Below are 27,264 nucleotides of genomic sequence, written 5' to 3'. Positions count from 1 at the left end.
CGGGCAAGTGCAGCTAAAATGTAAAAGAACCAGAAGTGCCAGAAGTGCAAGTGCAGGCAACGCAGACACTCAATTCATAATTAATCAGGCTCGGCTCAGAGTAGTATGCCTGGACGTTTCAGACTTGAGATTCTCTATCTGCTTATATGTATGGCTGTGGTAGCTTAACACTTGACGAGGAGCCCTCAACCCTCTCCTACTCTGACGTTGACTCCGACTCTGCCTGACTGTGCGCTAAGGTTGAGCGAGCAATCGTGATCAGCCAAGAAAGATGGCCAGAGCGGGGAGGACCCGGAAGACCGACGGACCGACCCCTTGGCCGAGCCCTTTGCAGACCCATCATGGCCAGACCAGCTAGCATGACCCCGGCATGGGCCGATATCGGTTTCGGCGCTAGTGTAGGGGCTTGGGCTTGGGTTTAGCTCCAGTTTCCATTTGGCTTGTGTGGATCTGATCGGATCGTATTGTCAGCGTGGCGTGTCTTGGTTACTTATTGATTTATGGCTGGCCAATCTGGCCCGTAATCGGCGCCTTCATTTGTCCGACTTTGGGGTCCGGTTCGTTCTAATCAGCGGTATTTGCATGCAGATCGCAAAATGTAACCAAAATGTTTAATGAGCAACAAGAAACCTGCGTGGCCAAATATTTTTCCGGCTCCTCGCAAGACCAAAACCAAGACCAAGTCCGCCCAAAAAGAAGACGCTGAAAATTAAACAACGAAACCCAAAAAAAGTGCGTGTGCGATGCGAAAATATTTGGTCGGAGTCAAGTTGAGCTCTGGAACTGCTTGAAATGCGTGCCAGAGGCCTTACGCACTTCATAAATTATTTAACAGCTGCCCTGGCCAATTGGAGAGGAGTTGGTGTGGTGGCCCAGACCCAGGGGGAAGAATGCGAAGGGGCCAAAGGGGACCAATTTTAATTGCCGGCTACATGACAATGACAACCCAACAATACACGCACTCACGCACTGGGGCCTGGGAAGGCCAATCGACAACAACAGCGGCGGCGGCAGCCGTAATCGAAAAGGGAAAAAATGTGCGAATTTTCGACAACTGAAAATCGAAGTCGAGGCATGTACAACATGGCTCTGTACATGATCGCCGCCTGCCGGATTTATTGCAAATGCCGCAGACAAGTTTCCAGATCGTAGCATCGACATCGACTAGCCCACCAACCAAACCAACCCAGACGCCGTGATTCATGTGATTCATATATGAACAGATTGTCGCAAGGCTGGCAGAAGAAGCTGAACTTGATGGGAAGCACGGATTGAGCGGATATTGAGAAGATTTCTTACGTACAGTACTTGAGCTGAGAGGGAAATTGGGATAATTTGAAAATGTGACCAGATGGGTCAAGAAATTGCTTTAGATTATATTTTAAAAGCATTCCTGAAATCCTTTAGTACTTTTCTATTAAACCTGAGGGATCCTCAGAGATCAAGCCACGCCTTGGCGCCATTTAGATTGGGACTTTTACTGTCTGATCAATGCAGGAACTGGCAACCCAGCCGCTAATGACAGAAAAAAAGATGCAGACTAACGACGATAATTTTGATTTTCGTAGAATTTAACACTCTGAACTTCCGCTTCGATCCAGAAGACTTCCCAGAAATTTACTTTAAAGTCATTTCAAAGGCCATTATGCAGGCTCCGATGTCATGAGAACTATCATCCGAGTAAAAGGTGATGTGGAATGGGGCATGCAAATGGGGAACGTTGGTTCAGTTTAGTTCCATTAATATTTCAAACAATAATAGCACTTGAATTTAGTAGGGCCTAAGACATGCCACGTCTTTGAGGGGCCGACAAAGCACAATAAATCAAATCATTTGCGAAACATTATTTATGAGCATATGGCAGCGGATAATCCCTGATACAATTAAGATAAAAACCAGTTCATTTAATTTGAATATAGCAATTGGCTCAGTCACCCACCGAGTTGACTTTTTGTGTGTGTAGTTTGCATTGTTGGAGATGAGTAAGTAGTCCCAATACCCAGCCACCCAGTTCTGCTTTCTACCCAGATAGCTACAGCATCAACCAATGTGGCCTCCAATTAAATTTTCATACATTTTGTAATGCGCCGAAATATTTGCACATGGCTGTGTGATGTCGGTGGCTGGGTGATGTAAACACCACTTCGACCACCACCCCCACACTGCCAGTGACAGGGCCAACAACACGAGTCATTGGCATGTGCGATTAAAAATGTTTTACGCAGTTTCTAGCTGGCAACATTGTAATGCAGTATTATAAATAGTTTCACTTCCCCAGCAGCTCTCTCTCCCTCCCTCCGTCTTCGTCTGTGTAACAGTTACACGTGCGAGACCTTTACCACATTACTAACGCCAGCGTTGACAGCGCAGCGCAGCGACGTAAAACGCCAGCGTCGTCTTTAGTGCCTCCGTCGATAGCGACTGCAGCATGCGTCGTGTCGCATGGGTCGGGCATTTTCAATATTGTGGGGAAATCAAGAAAACCGAGAAAGCGAACGACAAGTACCCCAGAAAACAGAAATATCTAATTACACGTGTGGACATTAGATTTGATTTCTATTCTATCAAATCGTATCTTTTGCAAAATAAGTGTGATTTAGCGATGGCTAAAACGTTTCGATACATATGTACATACATAGATGCGGATAAGCATTTGCCAGAAATAGTAATATAGAAAAAGGCCAAAGTATAAATACACACTAATACCAAACTAAAACCACGCCGAAAGTCAAATCTGTAAAAATTACATGAGTACACATGCATACATATGTATGTACATATGTACATACGTTGGTACACATTCATGTATCAGAACATGTATCAGAACATGTTCTTAAATTATGCAATTTCCTTCCACTACGTTTCGCTGTTTTTGTCTTTGTTACTAATCAATTGCCCAATGGCAGCTGGAGTCGAATTGGGGGGGCTGGAAGGCGATGGCTGGATGCAGAGGGGGCTCGGTGATTTTAATAGTGGCGGCTTTTACGCCTCATTTGCATAATTCAAATCAAGCGTAATTTTCGTTCATTTATTTTCTGTTGCTGTACGAGTGCTTCGCAATCACTCATACAGTCAGTTAGTCATTCATTCCACAGGCCATTCATTCAAAATGGTCGACATAGACGACAACCCGCAGAATTCATTCATTTTCATTTACATTTATAAACTGTGCTATCCGTTCCTGCGACTTAAGTTTTGGTGTGGTTATTCCCCAGCATTTAAAATACTGAATTTAACACAAAATTTGCATATGCAATTATAACGAAAAACTGAACGAAACGCTTAAAAACTGGATTGCTGGAGCTAAAACTCCGATAACTACGAGTATATTATATGCATATGTATGTATATTATTTGTATCAGCGATGAGTTTGCATTCGGTTGCGCACTCCCCTGCCGCATGAGTCCAAATGCATTTTTATAGAAATTCCATATTGGCGAAGCATCAACCTTCGACGATGAAGCATAACAAATTGAGATTTTTCCAGTGCCAAGTTGTTCCTGGGTGCTTGCATAACTTCTAGAACGGAGATTGGAAAGACAGACTCTTACCACGGACCTTAGTCCCGCTAGGTCAGACCTGCCACCACAAGCAACTGAGCTGTTCCTCCTCCACTGCTATGAGCATAACTCCAAAAAAAACTTGCATGCGAATTCTTTTTGGTAGTCATACTCTTTGCGATTCTCAAAAAGCCAACGTAAATCACTCAATTGACAATCGAAAGTATTTTTCGGGTCCATTTTTAGGTACGGTACGGTACCCACAGACCTGCTATATCGGGTATAGTGACACACACACGCATGTACACCAATGTACATACATATGTACATGTATATGTATGTGCATATACCTATCCCAAAGCTAAAAGTTTCAGGCAAGAACATAGGGGGCAGTTGGCAACGGCGACATATAGTTTACGAACAACGGCTCTGGCGACTGCCAGTAATCAGTAATCTTATTTATGATTTCTATATATGTATGAACGAGTATATCTTAGTGTATATGTATGTACATAGGCAGGGGTGATTATAGAAAATAAACTGGGTCACACGCGTTTTCAACCTTTTTCTTGTGCTATCTTCATTTATTTTTTTTCTTTTCCAATTCTGTGGCGCTGCTTTAATTCTTTTCTAGGATATAGTTTTTGTGCGAAAAAATGTGTGCAAAAGTCGGGACAACCCGAAACTGATCTTGTTGAAGAGGATGCAAAGTGTCCGATGGCTCTTTGGCACGTACATACATACATATGTATGTACATTTATGTATCTGTGTCAGGCGAGTGGGTGTAAGATGGGGTGTAACTTTTCTGGTGGTGTCTGGCGTGGAGCCATTTTCGATCAGCCAAAAGTGCGAATCCGCATCAAGCTCGCTGTCAAATGGGGTGTCCAATCATCAGCCAAGGGAGGACTGTTTTAGGGGTGCTCCATAATAATCAACTCTAGAAATTTGTAGAGCAACGATAGGCAAAGGAGTTGGCTCGACCAATGGTGGGCTTCGGGGGCGATTAGTGTATGCAAATGACGCGACGGAATGTGACTCGAAACTGTTGATAGCAGCAAACGTAAATGCCGACATGTAACAGCGAGAAAACAGATGTCCCCTCGCTTTAGATACAGCCACTCTCGACTATGTGTTACCCTATGATTTTCATGAATCAAACATGGCCTCACGTGAGGGCCCTTATCAGTAGACGAACCATCGGCATAATCATCTAAATGTACAGCCCTTGCCGACCCATTATGCAGCATGAGTCCCAAACTTCGATCGGATCCGATCCATTCCGATTCGACAGATCCACTCAATTGACGCAATTTAATTTTTCTTTGCGAAATGAAAAATGGAATACAAACGAAAAGCACCCCAAACAAAAACGTTTTCAATTGGGAATCAGATCAGATTTATGTCATGCATTAGACCAGTGACAGGCAAAAGCAGATTCTCTTAATGTATGCACGATTCGTCTTGTGGAAATGTATAAAAATATTCAGATAGAGATAGAGGCACCCATGTCGCATAAGCAAACATTTGTTGGAATTTTCGGGGAACTAAAACATCATTACAGAGATCGGTTCGAAAGATGATAGTGCTGAAAGGTCACGATCCCATTGCCGGAATCATTGAAAAGCGAGCAAATTAGCCCTAACTGTGGATAGATTACCCATTTCGAATGTTGTAAACGTGGCAGAGTATCTCCGAGCCTATCGACGCCTGTTAGACCTAGGGAGCCAGAAGTCCATTTGAAGTGCGATGGGGCCATATGGCTTATCACTTATCACTTAGTGTGAATATTATTCATCGGATCGTTGAGCAATGTCCGCTGCTCATGGACGACATGACCACGCAGCTCTGTGGGAGAGTAATTTGGAGATAAATTTGCTTCGGATCGTAAAGTTCTTAGAGCTGAATGCAAATTAAATAGATTCCTATGCTACAAGAACTCCATTTAGATATGCATAGTGCAAGAATATTTACCTCAAATATGGAAGTTTTACAGCAACATTTTTAACTGCAAAGTATCTCCAAGATACTTTTGCAGGCCATGGTAGCATGAGTAGATTTGGATGGGCCAATTTGTTGGTTTATCCACCGGATAAGATCTTTGGAGTGACTCACAGGTGGATCCACAGAGCGTCAAGAGTTAAAATTTGTACTCTAATTAAGAGAAGGGCAGGCAGGCAGAGCTGAAAGAGCTGAATTCAGCTCCATACACTGGCAGGTATGTATGTACATACTCGTACATATGCATAAAGAGAGCAGTGCTGATAAGCGGTGACTGATAGTGATGACATTTTCTCATCTTGTCGGCAGCTTGTGCGTGTGGTTGCTAAGAACTATAATTATATTATAATCAGCTGCCATGCCTTTTCCCCACCGGACCCTTCGTTATCAGCCGACGTCCAGGCCACTTGAAATATTTACGCAAGCAGGCTACCACCAAACATATTCCCCGTATACCCCAGCTCCGCCGTGCCTTGTTCCAATCTGCCTGCGCCCGTTGGAGATTAGTTTTATAAAGTCTATTTGCGCACACTCGTGCGTAGATTTGTGCGTAACGTAATCAGCAGCACTACTTGTTCCACTTCACTCCCTCCTGAGCTCAACGAGCGGTTTTTTTTTTATTTTTTGGCACGGCAACTGTGCGTATGAGTAACGAACGGGAAATTAGGAAATTTTGATTCGTATATACGGCTTGATACGCGCATGTAATTAATGGTAAACAGCTGATAATTTTACAGTCGACCCAGCACTCGAGGCATGCGATTAACTGGCCCACCATAATCTGGGTATCAATCAGGCAGCCAAAACTCTCCCGTTTGCCGCCTTTGTATGCATTTCACAATCCAAAACCCAATTCAGTTCAGTTCAGTTTTTTCGGACAGAAGTCTGGCGTCCTCCCGATTCCACCTCAGTGTAAATTCAGAAGACCTGGCCGGAACGTGCCCGGCTGACTGGCTGCCAGTGATGAAAGTCTGGTGCTTGATAAGGCCTGGGCAAAGTGTTGGATCGGCTGCCGGGCAGTGGGTAATTTGCCTGGCAACAGTATTTTCTAGTATTCTGCCATAAATAAATTTCTGTAGATTGCCAGCTGAAGCTGAATGACGTATAGATGGATTGATACAACGTAGGGGCAACGAGATCGATCTCCCTGAGTGCCAGAACTAGTGGGGAATGTGGATACGGGTTAATGAAGCTGCAGATGTCTTAAAACAATATGTAGGTACATACATACATATGTGATTACTCCTTCTGCTAGAAGTTGGTCTATTAATTACTCAGTACACTCATATTCATAAGAAAAGAGACGCAAACCTCATCGTAACTGGTAATTTTTGCACAGAAATCCCCGCTAAATGGCACGAAATTGATAAGACCGAAAAATTATCACCAATCAAAATTAGGGAATGGCATTCAGTATTCCAGCCAGTCGCAAAAAAAAAGAATGCTTCGCATGTGACTCCTATCTATATCTGCAACTGTGTGTATATGTTTGTGTTTGTGTAAGTGAGCATATAAATGATACTACAGTATGTCCCGTTATCTCAATTAACAGTCGCAATGCAAAAATATTTTATCTGCCCACAGAAACTATCATTTCTATGCTTTAACTAGACCAAGAAAATTTCACAAAAATATCGCCCCGAAGGGGGTATGGCGCCGCTGCTGAGTGGTGAAGGTGGAGGTGGCTAAGGTGAGGGTGAGGGTGAAGCGTGATGCGTGATTGTGGCGCGCACACAGCAAACACTCCAGCACCGCTCAAGGAAAACTGATTTGTTTCATTGTTGTAGTTGTTGATAACACCAACATCACCACCAGCCACTCTTATCATTCACTTAAGAGCCAGCCCCAACCCTGCTGCCATCCCCTCTGCAGGCCATACAGAAGAAGGCAATCGCAACAACACAGAGCTGGCAACAGCCACAAAAAATTACCAACAATTCTTCTGCTTTTTTTTTCCTCGATCTAATCAACAAAAAGTGCCTACATCAAGTTTGACCTAATTTTGATAAGAGAAGACATTGCAAAAAAAAGAAGCGAATATAAATAAGAAAATCGAAGAATCAGCAAAAAATTAAAAATAAAGGAAGATTTTGTGGTCTTCGAATTCAAACATCATTAACCCAAATTAAATTAGTTGCTGCAAGGCATGAGAGCTGTCTGCCTTCTGAAAATGTTCGTTTCACGCCACGCCACGCCAAACGGAACGTAGACCGCATTACCTCGGAAATCCAGCGATCGATCTCATCTCCAATCTCCGTAGCAGCACTTCCCAGCTCAGCGATAGCCCCTAAATCTCTGGCTGATGCGTCTTTAGTACTCATAAAAATGTTAGATTCGTTTTCTGACCTCGTTGATACTAGCGAATGTTCAAGCTGTCGTCGTAGAGATTAATTAGAAGCCAAAACCTAACAGAAAAACGAGGAGGAACGTTGCGAGTCGCTTCTGTAGCCGCGACTCTACTTTTATGGAATTTAAAAAATATTTTATGAGTTAAAATTTGATTGCTAAATCTGTCATCTATATATTAAATGTAAGTTATACGTCTCCTCCGACAGAGTTCGCACAGAGTCGGCAGAGTGTGTGAGCGAGAAAGAGAATAGCAAATAGTGACTGCAGCGCTGGAGGGGATAGGGTTAGCAGGGAGCAGGAAACATACTATCACAGGAGTCTGTCACACAAAACTTGGTTGCTCTAGCTTTCAAATTCCCCATATACAAACAGTATTTACACTGCTCTGTCATAAAAGAATTGGGTTCTTCTGCCAATCGTAACTGACGGGGAACAGTAGCAATTGCTGTGCTGAAAGCCAAGCAAATATTTATACAGATATACGGGCTGGGAGTAATCCAAGTGCATCGGAAGAATGGAAATGTTATTTGTAGTATTCATTCAGTTTATTCATTCACTAGGCTTACCTTACCCCTTTGACACGGATCAGAATCGAATGCCCGAATAGATCGTGGCGTCACCACCGCCAATGACTCAGTTCTTTGAAGGGAAACTTCTCTTACAGCGAATTCGTCTATTGCTACATTTGTATGTAAAAATGTGTGCGAGACTTGATATGTAAGTACATAAGTATTTGTGTAGACAGATAAATAATAATATAGTACGCATATCGCAGTGCACTGTGTAGGGGGACGGGACCAGATTTAAGGGGTTTTCTTGGGAAAACAACTGCTAATTGTATTAGTTCCTGGAACGCCATGAGCAAACTTTGTATCATTTGCAATCCCTCGCTCTAGCTCTCTCACCGAAACTGTCATGAAATTATCGCAAAACGGGAAGACGACCGGCGCCAGGGCTATACGGGAAAGCAATTTCTTCGAAACTCAATGGGGAATTTACCCAACTTCCCCCCGAATACAAGTCTACCGCTCTAACCGATCGCTAATGGAGATATCCATGTGTACAATATATGTACTAGTATTCGTCTGTGTGAATGATTGATGCCCAGGTACAGCTCAGGTCAAGAATATAGGAATAAACAAGTACGATATTTAAATATATGGAAAAACACTGACTTTATTTCATGACTTGTTGTTGGCAAGATTCGTCTAGAAAGGATAGCTGGATTCAACCAAATCTCCACAACTATCAGAAAACAGTCTCATTTCCACAGGTGGAACGATCGAAAGATTATACATATTCTGTGTGTATGACTAATTTTAAACGGAAGAATTTACGCATTACATTACGCGTGAAATGCCCGAGAATTATTCAAATACATAAGTGTGAATTTCAAGTCTTATTTGAAACTGCCATACAGTTTCGAGCAGCACTGTGTGTGGTGGCAGTGTGAAGTTGTGGCTGTGTGTGCGGTCGGTGTATATGGCGACGGCGTAAATTATTGGCCCACCATAAAATACTCCAAAACAAAAGGCCAAAGCAAAACAAATGAGCGGAGAATGGGAGCCGCCGAGCCGGCGAAAAAGAGAAGTGAAATAAAGCACAAAAGCTGTATTGTCAATACTTTCGCTGTTGCCTCTGCTGTCCCACAAGCCACAGCCGCCAGCCCCAGCACCAGCCCCTTCATCCATTGCCCCTTTTTCTTACTTTTTGCACACTTATTTTGTTTGTTTCGCTATTTTTCTTTATTTCTTTCTGCTGTTTTGTTTTGCTTTCTGTTGAAAAATTTTTACCAAAAACCTTGAAAAATTGAAATTATGAACTTGACTTTGGTTGTTGATATTTCTACCGATGTAGCTTTGGCCTAGAGATACGAGAGTTACAGCAAACAGCAGCAACAATTAGTAGTCAAATGCTGTTTGCAAATTATTTATCCATTTAGAAAGAACGAGCATAGAAAGACGATGAATACAGGAAAACAGATGTACATACATATATACAAAAAATTGATTTTTGTTTAAACTGTATTGGCAGACATCTTCATATGTTCTAAATTTATTGAAACAACTAATTTTAATTTATAAATAATATAATAATATATAATAATAAATAATATTGTGAACTTTGATGAAAACATATTTTCAGACAAGCTTTCCTTTAGAATTTAGGCTTTAAAGCCATATTGGGTAACACAAATTTGCGACTCTCAGGTCTTCTTATTTCTGGTATTCAGGCTGGAATTAATCCTAAGATATGTATGATTGAAAAGTTTAATAGAATGCAAATCCTACGGGAATGGAAATAAAACTTTTTTTGACCAAAAATATATTCGAAAAGAAGGACAATTCCATGGGGATTAGCAACCGGACAAAGTTATCTGGTTTGTATAAAAATAAATGAGTATAACATTTGCGACTAACCTCAACTTATCGGTCAATATGTCAAAGAGTTATGTGCAGTATAAATGTATATATGTATGTACATGTGTATCGTATAAATAGTTGCTGGATGTTTTCCCCTTAAGGCCTAAGCGTTTCTGCCATTTGCATATGATTAGACGAGCATATTGCTCATGAATATGCATATTTGTACCGCTATATGCATACGTGTATTAGGAAAGAGCATTGGAGGGAGAGAGAGTAAACAAAGATTCACCGAAATTAATTTACCCTTGCTGTGCATACATATGTACATGCATTGACATCTAATAGTCATATCATCCCATCATAGTCATCCCATTTTATGGAAAAAAGAGCGGGCCATGCCCATGGAGTGTGCAGGTACAAGCGGCTGATGAAAGTCGGTGTAGCCTCTGCAAGGGTATGAAAGCGGTTATTACGCTGTACCCGTACCTGGCAATTCCCGCGGAGACCAGGCTTATCGCTGCAACTGTAAATGCAATTGACCGGTGAGGCGTGTACGAAAATGAGAGCGCGCTGCTTTGCTGGAAAAGGCGCCAAAGCAGAATAAAAGCCACGTGCATTTCTAATTAACAGATCCCACTGAGCGAGAGAAGGAGCCGACTGGAACTCTCCCTCTCAATGTAGCCTTATCATTCTGCAGCGGGATGGCCAGTCACAGGGAAGCGCTGACAGGTGTCGGTGTCAACTGTTGCGCTGTGGAAAACGGATGGCGAAATGCTGCCAAGACGCTCTGATCTTCAATTTCAGGCGTCCCCCCTGCTGCCACGTCCATCCCGTGGGCTAAGTAGTGCTCTGGTTTCGGTTCCCACATTTCGAATGCGCTGATAAAGCGACAAGATCAGAAAAGTAAAGAAAAGCAGAACAGAAAATAGAAAAACATAATTCGACTAAACGATACCCTAGACACCGATGCTCGTCGATGATAATGGCAAAGTTCATTGAGGGTAATATATAGATTATGCAATGATTATTCGAGTAAGCACTAATCATCGTAGTACTTGGATCGAATCTGGGCTACAATATCTTTATTTCTCTTGCATAGAAAAAATTCCTTCATCTTACTCATACCCTATCAAAGTTCCAATTTCAATCAAGGAAACAACATCTGTTCCCAAGACATACTCGTACCTACCTCCCATTGGCAAAATACGCCCCGCATCAAGCGCGCTCAATGGACATCAAAAGCAAAGCAGAGCAGAGCAGAGCAGAGGATGACAAAGTGCAGGGACAACAACAAAAACAACTGCGAAATAGAAGGCGATCTTAAATTACGTAAAAATGCTAAACAAGTGCCGCAAATAGAAAGCGAAATAACAACCCAATTCAAACATATGTACATACATACATATGTACAAGTATAAACAAAGACCTAAATATGTAAATTGTACATATCAACGAAATGGAAGTACTACAAGCGAGCAACAGCGGAAACAGTTTCTGGAGGGAGCACAAGATGTCCTCGGGACAGACCTCCAATCGGAGGATAGCCCCAAAGAACAATACATCATAGAATATACCCCTTTAGTACATGCTTCCGTTTAGTGGAAACTATTTTTTCGATTTTTCACATCGTAAAGAAATTCCAAGAATACTGATAAGTCTTGGACGGAAATACATACGTATGTATGTACTTATACTTATACTTATGTACATACAGACAGTAAAGAACAGAGTGAAAACACTTTGCGGCGTGCACCTTGGCTGACATTCTTCGGTCTTGGTACCTAATTAAGAGGAGCCACATGAGAATATTCAAGAGAACGCAATAAAATTAGTTAATAAGGAAACTAAACTCCGCTTATAGATATTTCAATATATGTACATATACATATGTATGTATGCACACACTTACACTTGCATTAGTTATAGGAAATCGGTTATGGTTTAGATGGGATATGAAATTCCATAATTTTATTAATAGCCGCCGAAAATGAGATCATTGAGCTTTCACTCAAAAAACTTGTGTAAGTTTCGTTATCAGACTTCTACAAAAGCTGGCCGAGCAGGGTAACAAAATTTGGGAATTGACTGATTGACTGATTACTAATTACATACCTACAAATACTATGTACGTAAATATGTAAATGGATACATGCACTCATACATTACTAGAAAAAAGTCTTCCCTGCTGTCTTGTATCTCAAAACTTTATCTCGTATGATCTGCAATCTTATCAAGAGCCTTTTATGAGACTTCTCCCTGAGTCGTATTGCGACAATCACTCACCAACTGAAATTCTTTTGTAAACTTTTGCTGATCTCTTATAGGAACATTTAAGAGTAGTTCTATTTCGATAAGCAATAAGACAATTTTGAATGTTGCTCTTATCAGTTATGTGGATCTGTGGATAAAATTTGGAGAAGCTACATATTCCCAAAGGCCCTGCCACACTGTAAGAATACTCCTCTCCGCTGAATCATATGTTGGTTATTTCTCTATAAGTACTTACATATCCCCATTCCCATTGCTGTCATCCTTCTCGCTTATAACGACATTTAGGCGCCAACTACCCGCCCATCCCGCAACTGATGATTTTCACACAAAATACATAACATACATTTATAAAATTTTAATCGTTAGCATAAATTGAGGGCCAAGGGTATTGTACTGAGTGTGTGCAAAGTTTCAGCTTTGCTCGAAACTTTTACGACGACAGAAACAGTGTTAGCATTTTTTATATGTCTCGCAGTTTTTTTCTTTTCTGTAATATTTTTAGCGTGACTTCAATTTGAGTTTTACGACTTGTTTTTGTGATGTGGCAGCATGTAAATCGGGGTGAACATATACTATTTAGTTTTATATATATTTGTTCTGGGTGAAGTGCCCGTGTCCCGCACCCACCCCCCAGCAGAGTTTGTGGCAACTGAAAGCTAATGTTTGCCTCAGTCTTGCACATACTCGATCGACTGTGTTCGAGTATATTATTCGAAACATACATATCACATAAAATACATTTTAACTGCACTTGACAAGGTTCGAGGACGGAAGTTGAACCTCGCAACAAAGAAGCAATAACAAAAACCAAATTAACAAAATGAAATAAGCGAGAAAAATGTGAATGCTAAAATGAAATTAAAACAAGTAAATCAGCGAAAAAGTACGAGAGTGTGTGGGGAGAACAAATCTCAAATTTCAAATGAATGATAATGATTTTATATATAGAAGCATATGTACATTCACATATACGAAGTCTTGAGTGGTGTGCATTTGTCTGTGTAATTTATGTATGTTTCGTTTCTCTGCGACTGATTATTCCTTGGCCGGACTCAGAGTCCGACTCGCCGGCTTGGCTTGGCCCGGCCACGTTTTCGGAACCGTCCGGGGTCTTTTCTTGTCTCTATGCCGCCAAGTGTCTGGGTAATCTTTATGTACATCAAACCATATGTTTGGTTTATGTACATGAAATGCATGAGCATAATCTTTGTGGTTTTTCAACAATCAATTTCAAGATCATGAACTTAATCCTTGCCTCTTACATATGGACATACATATATTGTGGTTGTTTGTCCTGTTGTTGCATGTTTATCTAATTGGGGCAGAATGGAGCCATTAATGTCGCAAATGAATTAAGAGGTAGCAACGGAAGAGAGTGACCAGACCAGTCGTTTTGAGAGGTGGTTGAGTGGTGAGGGTTGGGAAATGTTCGGTCCGTTCAGTAAGATGATTGCTGTCGTCGCCAGTTTTAATCAAACATTTAACGTAATAAATAATCATAAAGAATGCATAAATGTCAAATTATAAATTTGACATGTTTTACGAAAGTTTTGTGGACATACATACATATGTACATATGTATGTACTCTCTCCGTGTCTATACCGCCCCTATCGCCGTCTGATAAATATATTCATTCCCTTGGGGCTTCTAAAAGATATATTCGCAACATGGGCGTGGCAGCAACAATAATCAATACAAATCCACCCAATTCTCTCTCTATCATAAGCCACCACTCCGCACCCAACAATATGTAGGTCGGTGACGCTGCCGCCACAATTAAATTTGTCTGAGTTTTGTTTCTGTTTCCATTTCTCCTCGCCCATTTTTGTTTCAATTATGTTGGTAGCGGTGGAGTATAAGGTTAGAAATGGCAACCACTTTTCCTTTCACACACAGAGTGGGAGGCAAAGCGCGAGTGAGAGTGCGTGAGTGGGACAGAGGGGCAGACGTGGGACCTGTCACAGACGACGCCCACGCCGAAGGCACATCCACACACAAACACATACAGTTGTGTTCAATGAAATAGTAGTGCCGCACCTCATCATTTTCAAAACTCTTTTTGAGACACTTCCAGTTATCCAAATTGAACAAATGATACCTTTTTAAATAGACTGGACTGTTACCATTAGAAAACCGAAGAAATATCCATACATTTGAATTCCATCTTCTTGTTTTACATGACATAAACCGAATACCCATGAAATATTCTGTTCAATGAAATAGTAGTGTTTTTTTTAGAACATTGGAAAAAAGAACGAATCTCAAATAAAAACATATATATCATGTTTTTCATGTTTCCTGAGCTTTAATATTTAGTTTTTAATCAATTTGGTTTTCATTGCGAACTTTCACCGGCCGAACATGGCTCATTAATCTCTTGCCAACGCTTCAATAGGATTTCAGCCAATAATCCATGAACCACGTTCTAAAACGTGGCTCTGGTTGACGGATTTGCAGTTGCAACAATGTATTTGGTATTCCAGCATAAGATTTCGATGAGATTTGTATTCAGTTGGACAGTTGGCCATGGCAAAACGTCGATCTTTTCCGATCAAAATCAAATCAAAATATACTCAAACGCCAGGCTAGAAAGTACTAGCTTATAAGAGCTGGGCCCCATAGGGCTCAGCTAGCATGCCCAATGCTAATTTTTTCATGATTTTAGGTGGTAATCGGATTTCTGTGAATGCCAAACATAATCTTTTGAGTTTATCTTACCATATAATACAACTTTACTATCTTTAGTCAAAAGTATTTTTGTCACTGTGACACAGGCCATTCCACATGCGTTTTTCCAAACTGAAGTCGTGCACCCATGTACTCTCAGACCCAAACGCGGAGCTTTCTGGGACTTCTTGCATTCAAATAATGTGTAATCAACCGTCTAAGAACCGTCACATCACTGACAGAGCGACTTAAAATTTTTTTTTCATAATTTTTGAGGATATTAAAGGCCTGGTCTTGCCTTCGACCATCGCCGACAGTCCTCTAAAAAATAATTTTTTCGCATACAAAATCGATTTCCAGTCTTCTTTTTTTAGTTAATTGGGTTAAATACAATAGTGAGAGTGCATACAACTTAATTTTCAATCCCATTATACCTCCTGCCTTAAGTTTTTAGCCTAACTCTTAGGTATCCTCTTCTGGACCGAGCAATGATTTCTTCAACGCTCCAAAATCAAAAGTACCGCTATGTCCAAAACTTTTTTTCATCAAATTATTCGATAATCAAATTGAGCTTAAGGGTGGTGACTTTTTTAAATTAATTTGTTTGTTTTTTAATTTTTTTAAATTAAATTAACCCAGCACTACTATTTCATTGAACAGCAGATATCATGGGTAGTTGTCTAAAGTCATGAAAAACAAGAAGATGGAAATGTTACGGGGTTTCTTCAGGTTTCTAATGCTTACATTCCAGGCTTTCCGTAAAGGTATCACTTGTTCAATTTGAAGGACTAGAAATGTCTCAAAAAGAGTTTTGAAAGTAGTGAGGTGTGGCACTACTATTTCATTGAACACAACTGTACATATCTAAATAACAATTTCTTTCCAAACAAGGCAAGGCTTTACACGGAAAAGAGAAAAATTGAAAAGATCTTAAAATTCAAATTATCCTGCCTAATATACATACATATGTACGTATATTTACATACATATGTTCATATCCAAATAGGACTTGTTAGTTCATTATTACAGCTACAGCGTTAAGGAGGCTCCTTGTTTTACACTTTAAGAACGCATCTTTTTCGTGCAGTGTAGCAACAAGAATCTCCTTGCCAGCACAGTAAAAGCTAAAGCAACAACAAAAGCTGGCTGCGTCATGGCGTCATGTGTTTTACTACTTACTATGGTATGTATACATCATTGGTCGGCACACAATTTCACACATTTTTTTGGTGCGTTTGTGTGCGAAGACAACAGACACGAAGTCAAATACGTTACTTATTTCTTTGCCGCTGCGAAAGCCGAGGAATTGTGCATAGGGCACACGAATGCTTCTCTGCCGCTGAGGCAAGCAGGCAGAATATGAAGCCGTTTGTGCATAGCCCGCTCTGCCGCTACGTCAGCAGAGCAGAATTTTCTCTGCCGCTACGTCAGCAGGCAGAATAACGAAACCACACGAAGTCTTTACGCCAGGGGTCGGCACACAGACTCACACATTTTTTTGGTGCGTTTGTGTGCGAAAACAACAGACACGAAGTCAAATACGTTACTTATTTCTCTGCCGCTGCGAAAGCCGAAGAATTGTGCATAGGGCACACGAATGCTTCTCTGCCGCTGAGGCAAGCGGGCAGAATATGAAGCCGTTTGTGCATAGCCCGAAGCATTTTTCTCTGCCGCGACGTCAGCAGAGCAGAATTTTCTCTGCCGCTACGTCATCAGGCAGAATAACGAAACCACACGAAGTTTTTACGCTGTACGTGTGCCGACTGCGCTGCCCGAAATTTTTTCCTATGCACAGTGCATACGACGCTGCCGGCCTCTGGTATACATACATACATATAAGAGTGAAAAAGAGAGCAAAAGAATGTGAAAATGGTGGGGAGGGAGTGTGGTGAGCAGTGCCAGCCGCCCTCCCCCAGTTGCCGACACTGCCCTTGCCCAAGACCAAATTAATTTAGATTCTGCTTTGCTTCGCGCCAAATTATAAAACTCGGAAAGCTCTCTCTCTCGGAACGAAATTCATTTACCGGCATTATGAAGCTTTTGCTACGACGTCGAACGACCAGTAAATCCAACGCCAGCGTCGGCTGTGTCTGTGTCTGCGCTCTCTGGCTCTCTTGAGTGGTTTCCCAGTGTTTGAGTGCTTCTCGTGTCTTTACTTTTGTGTTTGCCCGCATGTTGCGGCAACATTGTTGCATGGGGCTTCTCAAGTATGTTGACAACGTGACAACGCGATATGGGGGCTGATGTTTGGCGCCCGGGGCCTGGTGACTGTGGCCTGGGTCCTTCTGAGTTCCCCATTTGGTCAAATGCCCCGCTTAATGTTCTGTCGTTGCGTGCTAGCACTCGGGGGAGCTCACACGCAACAGCGAAATGTGTCCGTTAAGGTTCCACGACGTAAACGACTTTTTTCAGTTTGCGAATCAAACAAATTATGTTAAATTATGTATGTACATATACATAAATATATGCATGTATGTACGTGTGTACATACATACTGTTTTTGAAAATTATGCCAAAATCATTAAAGGTACGATTGATCTTACTCGAAATGAGCAAAACGAGATCTCAGCAGCTCTAGCTCTAGCTCGTTTATTATGTTTTGATGGATAAGGAAATATGTAGATAGTGCTCAGTGTAACATATCATTCCCGGAATTATGGTTTTCAACCACACTAACTTCATGGCCGCACGTCTGTCTCTTGGCGACAGCATTTGCTATGGTAAATGATTTCCATTAATTGGATTAATGGATTTCCATTAACGTTCGGCGAGCCCCGTTTCGTGACTCTTCCTCCTCTGATTGAGTTATTACTGCATCAGCATTCAAAAATGCATGGCATGAAGCAGAAATGAAGGAGTTCTGCGTAGTTATTTATGCACTGCACCCAATACCAATCGGTATGCAGAGGGAAGAATCTACAGCCAGAAAGACTTAGCAAATTCTCGAAGTGTGAAGTTAACTTGTTAACTTGGTTACCCGCAGAAAAATTGATAACACTACTCGACAAAATCGAACTTTTTTTTTCCTCAAGGATCCAAACCGACTTTTTCTGATAGATATGGGGCTTTAAAATTTTTTAAAGAATTATGGTTTTTTTTCTATGGCAGAACTTTTTTTTGAAGAATTTTTGAAAACTGGTTTTTTTTTTAAGCTTTTTTCAGAGGTAGCTTGTTTTTTCACATAGCTCTATATCTTACGTCTGGTTGTAAAGAACTTTGCTATTTTGAAAAGGTAATTAAAACAGCTAGAAGTTAAGCCCAAATACTTTGTGATTACAGCTTACTGTCTGGGAAATATAAAGCATTGAAATGCAAAAATGATGATTTTTGTGCGGTTTTTACGAAATTTTGACTTTAAAAACTAGGAAAAGTCGAAAAAAAATTATATTCTCTCAATTTTTTGTGTGTAGAGGTGCATTAATTTGGCGTCGTTCAAGGTCATTAAAATCAAGCTCATTAAAATCTATGGAGAGACTTGAGCTAAAATTCGTTAACTAAACCTAAAATATGGAAAAAATGAACAAAAAATACCTTTTGGAAGGTTCGCGATCAGGTACCAAATGTACAACCCTTTTTCGTTTGCTTTGTTTCCAATTGGCAGTTGGGCCCGCAACCATCAAAAAAGTATTTTTTCATTTTTTAGGTTTGGTTAACGAATTTTAGCTCCAAGTCTCTCATGTTTTAATGACGATACTTTAAACGACGCCAAATTAGTGCACCTATACAAAAAAAATTGAAGCACAGAATATAATTTTTTTCGACTTTTCCTGAGTTTTTAAAGTCAAAATTTCAAAAATACCGACAAAAATCATAATTTTTGCATTTCAATGCTTTATATTTCCAGACAGTAAGCTGTAATCACAAAGTGGCTTAAGGCTTAGGCTTAACTCTAGCTGTTTTAATTATCTTTTCAAAATAACAAAGTTCTTTACAACCAGACGTAAGATACTGAGTTATGTGAAAAAACAAGCCTCTGAGCTTAAAATACCAGTTTTCAAAAATTCTTTAAAAAAAGTTCTGCCATAGAAAAAAAAAAATATCATCAAACCATTTCTAAGCCCCAAATCTTTAAGAAAAAGTTCGTTTTGTTCCTTGAGGAAAAATCGTGTTGACTAGTGTAATCGATAGATAAACAAATTTGTATTATTATAGCACTATTTGTGCCTATTTGTGCTCAGACTCCAGCTGCTGGTCGAGGATGATAAAAAAAAAAAATGCTGTGACAGTTGGACACTTTTTTCATTCACTTCCTTACCCGTAGGAGGCCGTGGTCGATGACACACTGGCAAAAAGTGGGTCAAGTCAGCTGGTATGGCAAGTTTTTGTCCCCCTGCCTTTTCTTGATCAGATTGGCATGACGTTGATAATTGAATGGAGCTCCTCGCCGCTGCAGCAGCATCACCCCCACTACAAATGCGGCACGAGGTCAAGAATGGGAACGAAAGACTTAGGCCACAAACCTCACCGCCAACGATGCGTGTAATCTGTTTTCCCTCTCCCACTATATCTTTCTCTATCTCTATGAGTCTGGCTGCCAACAAATAGAGGAAGTGACGTAAGACTAGCATGTACATATGTATGTATGTTCACATGTACATATGTATGTTCGTCTGTATGCTGTCTGCACGTAAGGTCTGCATTGCATTTCACTTCAATCAACATTTTAAATACTCTTTCCGAGCGTACGAGTAGTATTCTTTTGATTACACTTGAGACGAAGCATAGAAAGAAGCGATTGCTTGTTAAATTTTATGGATTTTTAACTATTATTATTATATTTTGCTATCTATATTTTATTCTTCTTATTTATAATTGTCAAAGTATTTTATCGCTTAGAGGAGAACATTCTCCAATTACAAAAACCCCAACAAGCACCAACAAGCACCAACAAGCACCAACAGCCACAATCTGATAAATCTAATAATAAATTTAATCTCCAATCTGATCCAATCTAATCTCCAATTTAAATTAACTTGAAATCTGTTAAGGGCATTTCAAACTTCGGAGCTGGTTCCCTTTGAGTTTTATGAATGAAATGCCACATTTTTGTGTGTACGAGTATGCACTTTAATTTGTTTATATCTCTCGTGGCTGATGTTGACTCTGGTATCCCACACACAACCGCTAATTGATACTGGCTTCCAATCAATGAAATTGCATGTGGTTGAGTAATTTTTTAAACACATTTTTTATTCATGTAGTTCTGTGCTTTTATCCGCTTACCTTTACGCAGAATTGTTGAGTCGCCTCCTCGTTTTCATTGCATTTGTCATTCTGGGGCCATTTGTTGGTGGTGGCTCTTTCTGTACTTCTGTTGCTGCTGCCATTGTTATCGGTAATGGAGCAATTATTTTTTGTGAACAGTCATGTCGCTTTAATTAAATGATCGCTCACTGGGGACGGCACTGTCCTAGAATTTACAATAAAATACACATATGTATGTAAAGTTTAGATGAACAATTTGAATATATTAATTTACTGGGATATTTTGAGGTGCCTTCAGCTCTACTTCACATCTGCCTGTATCGGACTAGATCACGGAAGAACAGAACATGCCAGATCTAGATCCATCTCCAATCGGCGGGCACTTAAAAGAGCCCAAGCAGCTGCTAAAGTGAATTCAATGCTATTCAATTCAATTCAAATCAAATCTGTGTCACTGGGTTACGGCTTTATGAAAATTTTTGATGCTGTTACTGTTTGCCCGCGCCGGCAACATTGTTGCCACTGTACCCGAGGGGCTCGACGACCACCACAAGTTTTTCCAGCCACAGCTACAACTACATTTCCCTTTAGGCCAAAGCGGCCAATTAACGTATCTGATGAAACCGCGAAAAGTGCAGAAAAAAGCTACAACAATACCAACGATAATAAAAATTCATGGAGCTTTTGTCTACGATCGTCGGTTGCTAGGACACATGCCTATCCCTCCCGCTAGCTCCGCCCATGCCCACATCAGTCTAAGAGCCTCACCTTGTGGCACTCTTTTCTTTCAGTCAGCTTTCGCTTCCCCCCCCTAGGCTTAGCCTCCAGCTTCCATTCAGTTTCTATCTCCAGCCCTGCCTCTACTTCCACCTTCGCCTCGAGATTTACCATCACACCTCAGCGTCTGCCTGCAGCCAGCAGCCAGATCCCCAAATCAAGCCGATGACTCCGCGGTTGCCGATGCCGCTCCCCTTCGTTCTGGGCATCCGCAATGCTGGCAAAGACCGTCACTCGGTCTGCGGCTAGACCGATTCATTCAAGCGTCGCAATCAGACAGGTTTCTCACTGGCTGCAGTTTGGTTAGAAACGGAACGGAACGGAATGGAACCGATTGGAACGGATTGCTTTGGCGAATGCATAAACTGGTTTTCCCGCTGATACTGTTTGGGATACTGTTTGGGAGTGGGAAATGGACTCGCATTAATGTGCCGCATTTTCCTAGGCTGGTCCACTATTTCACTTTCGACGGCCCGCAGCTGTTTGTGGGTGGCCAGAAGGAGGTCCACCCCTGCATTTGGGATGGGCTTGGCTGAATGGGACTTAAGTAGTGGTAAAATGAGGAAATACCCGTGGAGGAATATTGTTAGGCATTTCAGTTGTGTGAAGTAGTTTTGTGGGTTGGGTACGGGACGGGTTGGTATACTGAATAATTTTAGGTTGTTGGATGCACTCGAGGCATGGAGAAAAACAACAACAACAAAACTAAACTTAAGCAACTTGAAACAAGATCCAAAAAGATTATTAGATTTCCAACAAAAGTCGAAAGAATAGTTAAGTTAAGTAAATATTTGAAATCGTTGCAGGAGAATATTTTTTTTGTATTATCAATGAAATTATTTCCAATATATTTTATTTAAATTGATTTAAATTCTCAGAGCGGGAAGAGGACTCATCTGATTTCAATTCCGTTTCTATCCATTTTGTGGCCTCACCCACCATCCCCAGCTTTGATGTTTCTCATTTATCTCATCTCTGGCATGGAGAGTGGCCTGCTCGAATGTCAAGCAATGAATGGGAAAAAAATGTTTTAAAAATAGCTGGAAACCCTTTCCATGCTCTCGTACCTGTCCTAGGCCTGGGGATGTCCACTGTAGCCCCCATTCCCCAATATACCATCACTCAGCTGCTGTCAATCAAAGTTGCATTTTTCTTTTCAGTTTTCTCTTCACGTCTGTTTTGGATGCCGCTTCTGTTTCCCACTCAAATGGAAAACTGTGCAATAGTATACGAAAACACAGAAAAGCGTGTGCCATTATAAAAAACTTCAAAAACCGAAAGCCAGGCGGACCAAGGTGGAATAATGCAGCAGGAAGGGAGTGGCCTCCATGTTGCATTTGCAGCTGTTGTCACAGCAAGGCATTAATTATGCCATCAACAAAGGGACTACGACAGCGCAGAAGACATATCCTGTTGACAGTCTCACACACCTTCTTAAATGTGGCACTGCCACCGGGCTATGCCCTCCTGCCCTGTTCCATGGTCTTGCACTGAGCAAAGTGCACTAAGCAAAGTTTTTCGCGTGGCAATGGAAGTCACGTGGGCCTGCAAGTTGTTCCAGTAAATAATAAATAATTATTATTATAAAAGTAAATATGTACATATGTATGTATCAAATTTTTGTACCCCAATGAATTCCCATAAGACCTATATTTTATAGGTCAGTTTGTCCAATTCGCCATTTAAGAATTTTTCTACCGATGCGATGAGGCGTCGCCGTTTCAGGGATTGAAAATTTAGCCCCGTTTTCGTAAAATTATTCGGCTGTTTAAAAACAAAATAGACAATTTTCAAATAGAACCGAGTGGAAATGGGGAAAATCTAGCCAAGACACAAATATAGCTATGAGATGTCGCTGCCGCTGACAAATAGAATTCCATGCAAGTCTAAAAATAAATACACATCAGGAAATGTTAGTTTTTGTATTTCGCTTTTTTTTGTGGAATTTACTCCGGAGACACCGTTTTCTATGTGCGGAATGGAATGGAAAAATTTTCCCCATAAATGTCGATAAATTTATGTGCGTCCTATGGTAACATGACATTTGGATGGCCGGCCAAGAATCGGTAGATGCTAAATGGAAAGTTATGGGAAATGTGAATGGGAAGTGGAAGAAGCATCTACACACTGTGTGCCTAATATGACTATGACTATGACTGGGACTTGGACTTGGACTGGTACTCGGACTGCGACTGCGTTGGCGGCCTTTGGCGACGTTTGACGATGGCGTTGTCAGCGTTCTGGGCGATTAGTCGCCTCAAAAATAGACCCAGACGGAAAAGCGAAGGCGCTCTGTGATGGGACAGACGGTTGCTGTGTGCTCGGTTCGGTTGTCAGGCGACATCTTCATCGCATCTCTCGTCTCGCCCACTCGCCCATCTCCTCCATTCTACTCTGGCTCTGCCTTCGTCTCCGTCTCTGTCCCTGTCTGTTCTGTCTGCCCGTCCACCTTAAAATATTTTCCGCTAATCCTACACAAAAACTATTTCGGTATTAAGAATCTGCTTCCGCAATTCATCGCCTCTGTGGTTCCATGGCTAAGCTATGCGATCTGTCGCCTCTTTTGACGACTATGCCAGGCACCCAAATTACTCTGGGACGCTCCTTCATTTCATTAATTTGGGGACTGCCATGAGAAGGGGGAAACACTGTTGGGAATTTATGGGTGGGGGGAGGGGATGATGTGGCTCTCTCAACCCGTTTGGATATTGTTGAATTTGTTCTAGTATCGAATGGGAATTTCTATACAGCTGTACTCGTATTTGCTGGTAAATATTTTTGCATGTTTCTGTCTTTATCTTTGCTTTCCTCTCCAGCTCTTTCATAAGGTGCCGTATCGTGCCGGGGCAATTTTCATGCAGTCATTCCTCATTTATTAAAGCGTCGTATGGAGCCAAGAAAGAAAGAGAGAGAGAGAGAGACCGGGAAGAGGAAGACTGAGGTGGAAGACGACAGAGCCAAAGACAGAGTCCGATCCAGAGCCAGAGACTTTTGGCATGGTATTAACCTGTAGAACTCCTTTCACTTTACATTCTAATTCCAAAAGTTCCAACAGTCACATTCCAAAAGCTTGTGTGGAAGGAGCTGGGGGGAATCAGACATTCTTTTCTTTTGTGAGGGGAGAGGTATGGAAAAACCTGAATGCCTGCTGAATGCTAATGCTAATACTGTGTACCTGGCCAATTCCCTCTTCCCTCCACGGCGGCCTATGAAATATGCATGCAAAGCAACAGAAACAGAGCCCAGATAAGAATTCCCTACTAGAATCATGAAAACTATCGATCGCAGTTGGAAAACGCGGCCAAATCGATGGCACAAATTAAATATTTAATTGCCTCTGCCTTTGGAGTGATATGCATTATTAAGTAACTTCCTGGGCAAAGCGTCCGTCCAGTGCTAGTGCCAGTGGCAGTGCTGTGCTGCAATTTAATTTGGTTACTCTCAGAGTGCGTAAAACATATTCCCGAGTCGGGAATCCCGACCGTATAAAATATAAACATACCCAGAGGGATGAGGATGATGATTGATGCTGATCAGAAATATATGTACATACTTTATGGAAACTTGCACCACAAATCTGATATACCCATTAACTCCTCGAGTACGGGTATAAAAAGAGACGGACAAAAAGATCTGAAAGACATACAATGCCAGCCAATTACCAGCGATAACAGAAATATTTATGGAATAACCAGTTGTCTGCTTTGCTTCCACATCCAGTGTCGGTCTCAGTCTCAGTCTCAATTTCAGTTTAAGTTTCGGTTTCGTTTGTCAGTCTGTCGGGAAATTAGCACGTAACTCCGGCTCTAAGTTCAACCTAAAATCCATTGGCACTAAGCCATAAAAATAACAATGAACAAGACACGGGACCAAAAATGTACAACTGTTTTTTTGGTTGTCATGCTCATTGAGCACGCTTGAACGCCAGCAATACATAGCTGGGCAGTAGGTGGAGCTGCTGCTGGGGCTGCTGCTGGGGCTGCTGCTGGGACTGAGGCTGGGACGGGGCACACTTAAGACCACGGGGAGGATGATGTTCGCATTATGTCTTAAAATATATGAGTTCTTATTGTCAACGGCTGGCGGATGGCTGTCATGGAATTGGTGACGGTGACGATGATAGGGGGTGGGGATGGGGCTAGAGTTGCGGTTGGAGACGAAAAGACGGGGGCGTGGCAAATCCGATTTCGGTTACTTAATGCTTGCCATAATCGACGGGACTGGAATCAATGAAGATACGATTTCAAACAACTAAATTGTCTATTTATTGTTGGGTTCTTTCAAGTTGCTTTGGAAGCTTTTTGCTTTTTACAAATTCAGAGAAAGTGCCGGCTGTAATTTTCTCGTATTTTGTTGGCTCTCGTTGGTGACGTGAAATAAAATATGGTTCTAAAACAGTAGGGGAGAGCTGCCAGTTGTGACCACCTCCACGAAAACTTGGACAGCCAGCAGATGTCACTGATCTGCGTATTCGTTAACGATACGCAGCTTCTGTGGTCATAACGAAACAAATAGCTAACCTAAAACTGAAAAAGGTCATTTAAATAAATTTTTGCTAAAATTTTGGTAGTCATTCCGCTGGCGTCGCAGGATTCGTGCATAGTTTCAACTGCCACCGCAGCAGTGCGAATGGGATGGGGATTGGGGTATGGGGAATGGCTGAGGGAATCGCTGGATATCCTTGGGTGTTCCACAGAAATGCCCCGTTTGAAATTTCCGAGCCGGTTGAAATTAGTTACTCGCCTCTGGTGGTTTGCTTTAATTGCGACAATGGACACGGGGCGTGGCAATGTCGTCGAGTCAGCAAGCAGAGGACAGAAAAACAAGCAAACAGCATAAGTCGCGAGCCCAAAGGCATATCTCCATCCTCCATCCTTCTGCCACATGACACATTCCACATACGCCGTGTGGGGCAACTCAATTGAGCCTGTGGAGCCCCCAAAGATGGATGTCTCTGCATTGTAAATATTGCATAGGACAAGCTCAAATAATCACACTTATCGCAACGAATGGTCACATGGGGGATCGTAAACCTATATGTTTTGTATATTTTTTTATTTAATAAATTTTAATTATTTAAATTTTTTGCCCATTCGTTGTCACGACGTTTTCTGTTTTATTCGAATGCTTTCATTCTTTCACTATCACTATCACTCTCTCTTCCTTTTTTTTTTGTGTGTACCATCCTTTGTGATGCAATTTTAAAATATGAGTGATTGCAATAAATTATTACCGAAGCCCATGGAGCAGGCAGAGCTTGGAGTGTATTTTCTTAAGCGTTTCTTAAACGAAGATTCTTGAATGGAATTGACAACTGAAGAGGATTGAAAATATGTATTTTCTACTCCAATGATTTATAGGTACCTGCTGGATGGTAAAAAAAAAATACTTTGAAGTTTAGAAATTTCCTTAAGTTGAAATATATTTCGTAATAGTTTTGATACACATAAAGGATGCATTTAAAGAATAGAAAAATAGAAGCTTCTAGACCAGTAGTACCTCTGTTACCCCGTCTATCTACTTGCCCAGGACTTTGAACGCGGTTCGTGGCGATTGACTAATTTCCTTTGTGGCTGTCGGGAATATCCTCTGTCCCGCTGTCTGGCCAGGCGCTGCTCCCTCCTTTCGTTCTTGGCCTTCTGCTCGGCCACTATTAACAGCACACTCTCTGACGGGAGATCATCTATGACACCGAAGTACAACTGCAGTCCATCCATCTGGATGGTCTCAAACACGAAAGCCATTTCAGCCGATAGCATACAGCTGGTCCATGCAAATGGCTGCACTGTGTTCAGTTTGTCAACGTGTTTGTCACTCAACAAACTGCGTGCACTATTGAAGAGAGCCTCCACTATGGCCTGCAGTGAACATACCACACGGTCTCCAAAATAACATGCATCGTCAGGCAGATGAAAATTATCTCCGCCGTTATCTCCCACAGGGTTTTGTATGATTTCCGATAGCCCTGCAGCTTTTTTTTAGTACCACAATGGAAATCAGTATGAAGAGCGTCGGCTCCAGTCCCACATAGCCGGCGGGATCATAGTAGAGCTCCATTTGATGGCAGAATATTGCTATGATCGTGGCAATAACGAAGCTCGGTTCCATTTTGATTAAAACTATTATTT

The 27,264-nt window shown here is 41.5% G+C and overlaps 1 protein-coding gene and 2 long non-coding RNA genes across 6 annotated transcripts in view; 1 reads left to right on the top strand and 2 right to left on the bottom strand.

The window, feature by feature from the left end:
* LOC111065115 overlaps window positions 1-16,374 on the bottom strand; it is a 50,064-nt gene extending 33,690 nt beyond the window's left edge. Inside the window, exons 1-2 of the mRNA XM_041595575.1 lie at window positions 16,334-16,374; window positions 8,416-8,528 (exon numbers count right to left, since the gene is read on the bottom strand). Of these exons, the coding sequence (XP_041451509.1) occupies window positions 8,416-8,528; window positions 16,334-16,352 (132 nt within the window). The 5' untranslated portion in view covers window positions 16,353-16,374. The remainder of the gene's footprint in view (window positions 1-8,415; window positions 8,529-16,333) is intronic.
* LOC111065117 overlaps window positions 1-27,264 on the top strand; it is a 64,216-nt gene that overhangs the window by 36,582 nt on the left and 370 nt on the right. The window contains exons 1-3 of one of the 3 annotated variants that reach the window (XR_002606950.2): window positions 6,294-6,523; window positions 6,580-6,715; window positions 22,297-22,691. This is a non-coding gene — a long non-coding RNA (uncharacterized LOC111065117). Of the gene's footprint in view, window positions 1-6,285; window positions 6,524-6,579; window positions 6,716-22,296; window positions 22,692-27,264 lie in introns of those variants that run through there. The other 2 variants (XR_002606951.2, XR_002606949.2) reach the window with 2 other exon arrangements.
* On the bottom strand, window positions 4,899-7,969 carry LOC121405033. 2 transcript variants are annotated; one of them, XR_005968334.1, is made up of 4 exons: window positions 7,720-7,969; window positions 6,728-6,848; window positions 5,474-6,660; window positions 4,899-5,347 (listed from the first exon to the last, which is right to left on the bottom strand). It is a non-coding gene; the product is annotated as an uncharacterized LOC121405033 (long non-coding RNA). The 2 variants fall into 2 exon arrangements; XR_005968335.1 differs by having other exon boundaries at window positions 6,732-6,848.

Source organism: Drosophila obscura, unplaced genomic scaffold (genome assembly GCF_018151105.1).
Source record: "Drosophila obscura isolate BZ-5 IFL unplaced genomic scaffold, ASM1815110v1 contig_73, whole genome shotgun sequence".
In the NCBI taxonomy this organism is placed as follows: Eukaryota; Metazoa; Arthropoda; class Insecta; order Diptera; family Drosophilidae; genus Drosophila; species Drosophila obscura.
Note: the sequence above shows the minus strand (reverse complement) of the source record. Positions and strands in the feature narration are given on the sequence as shown.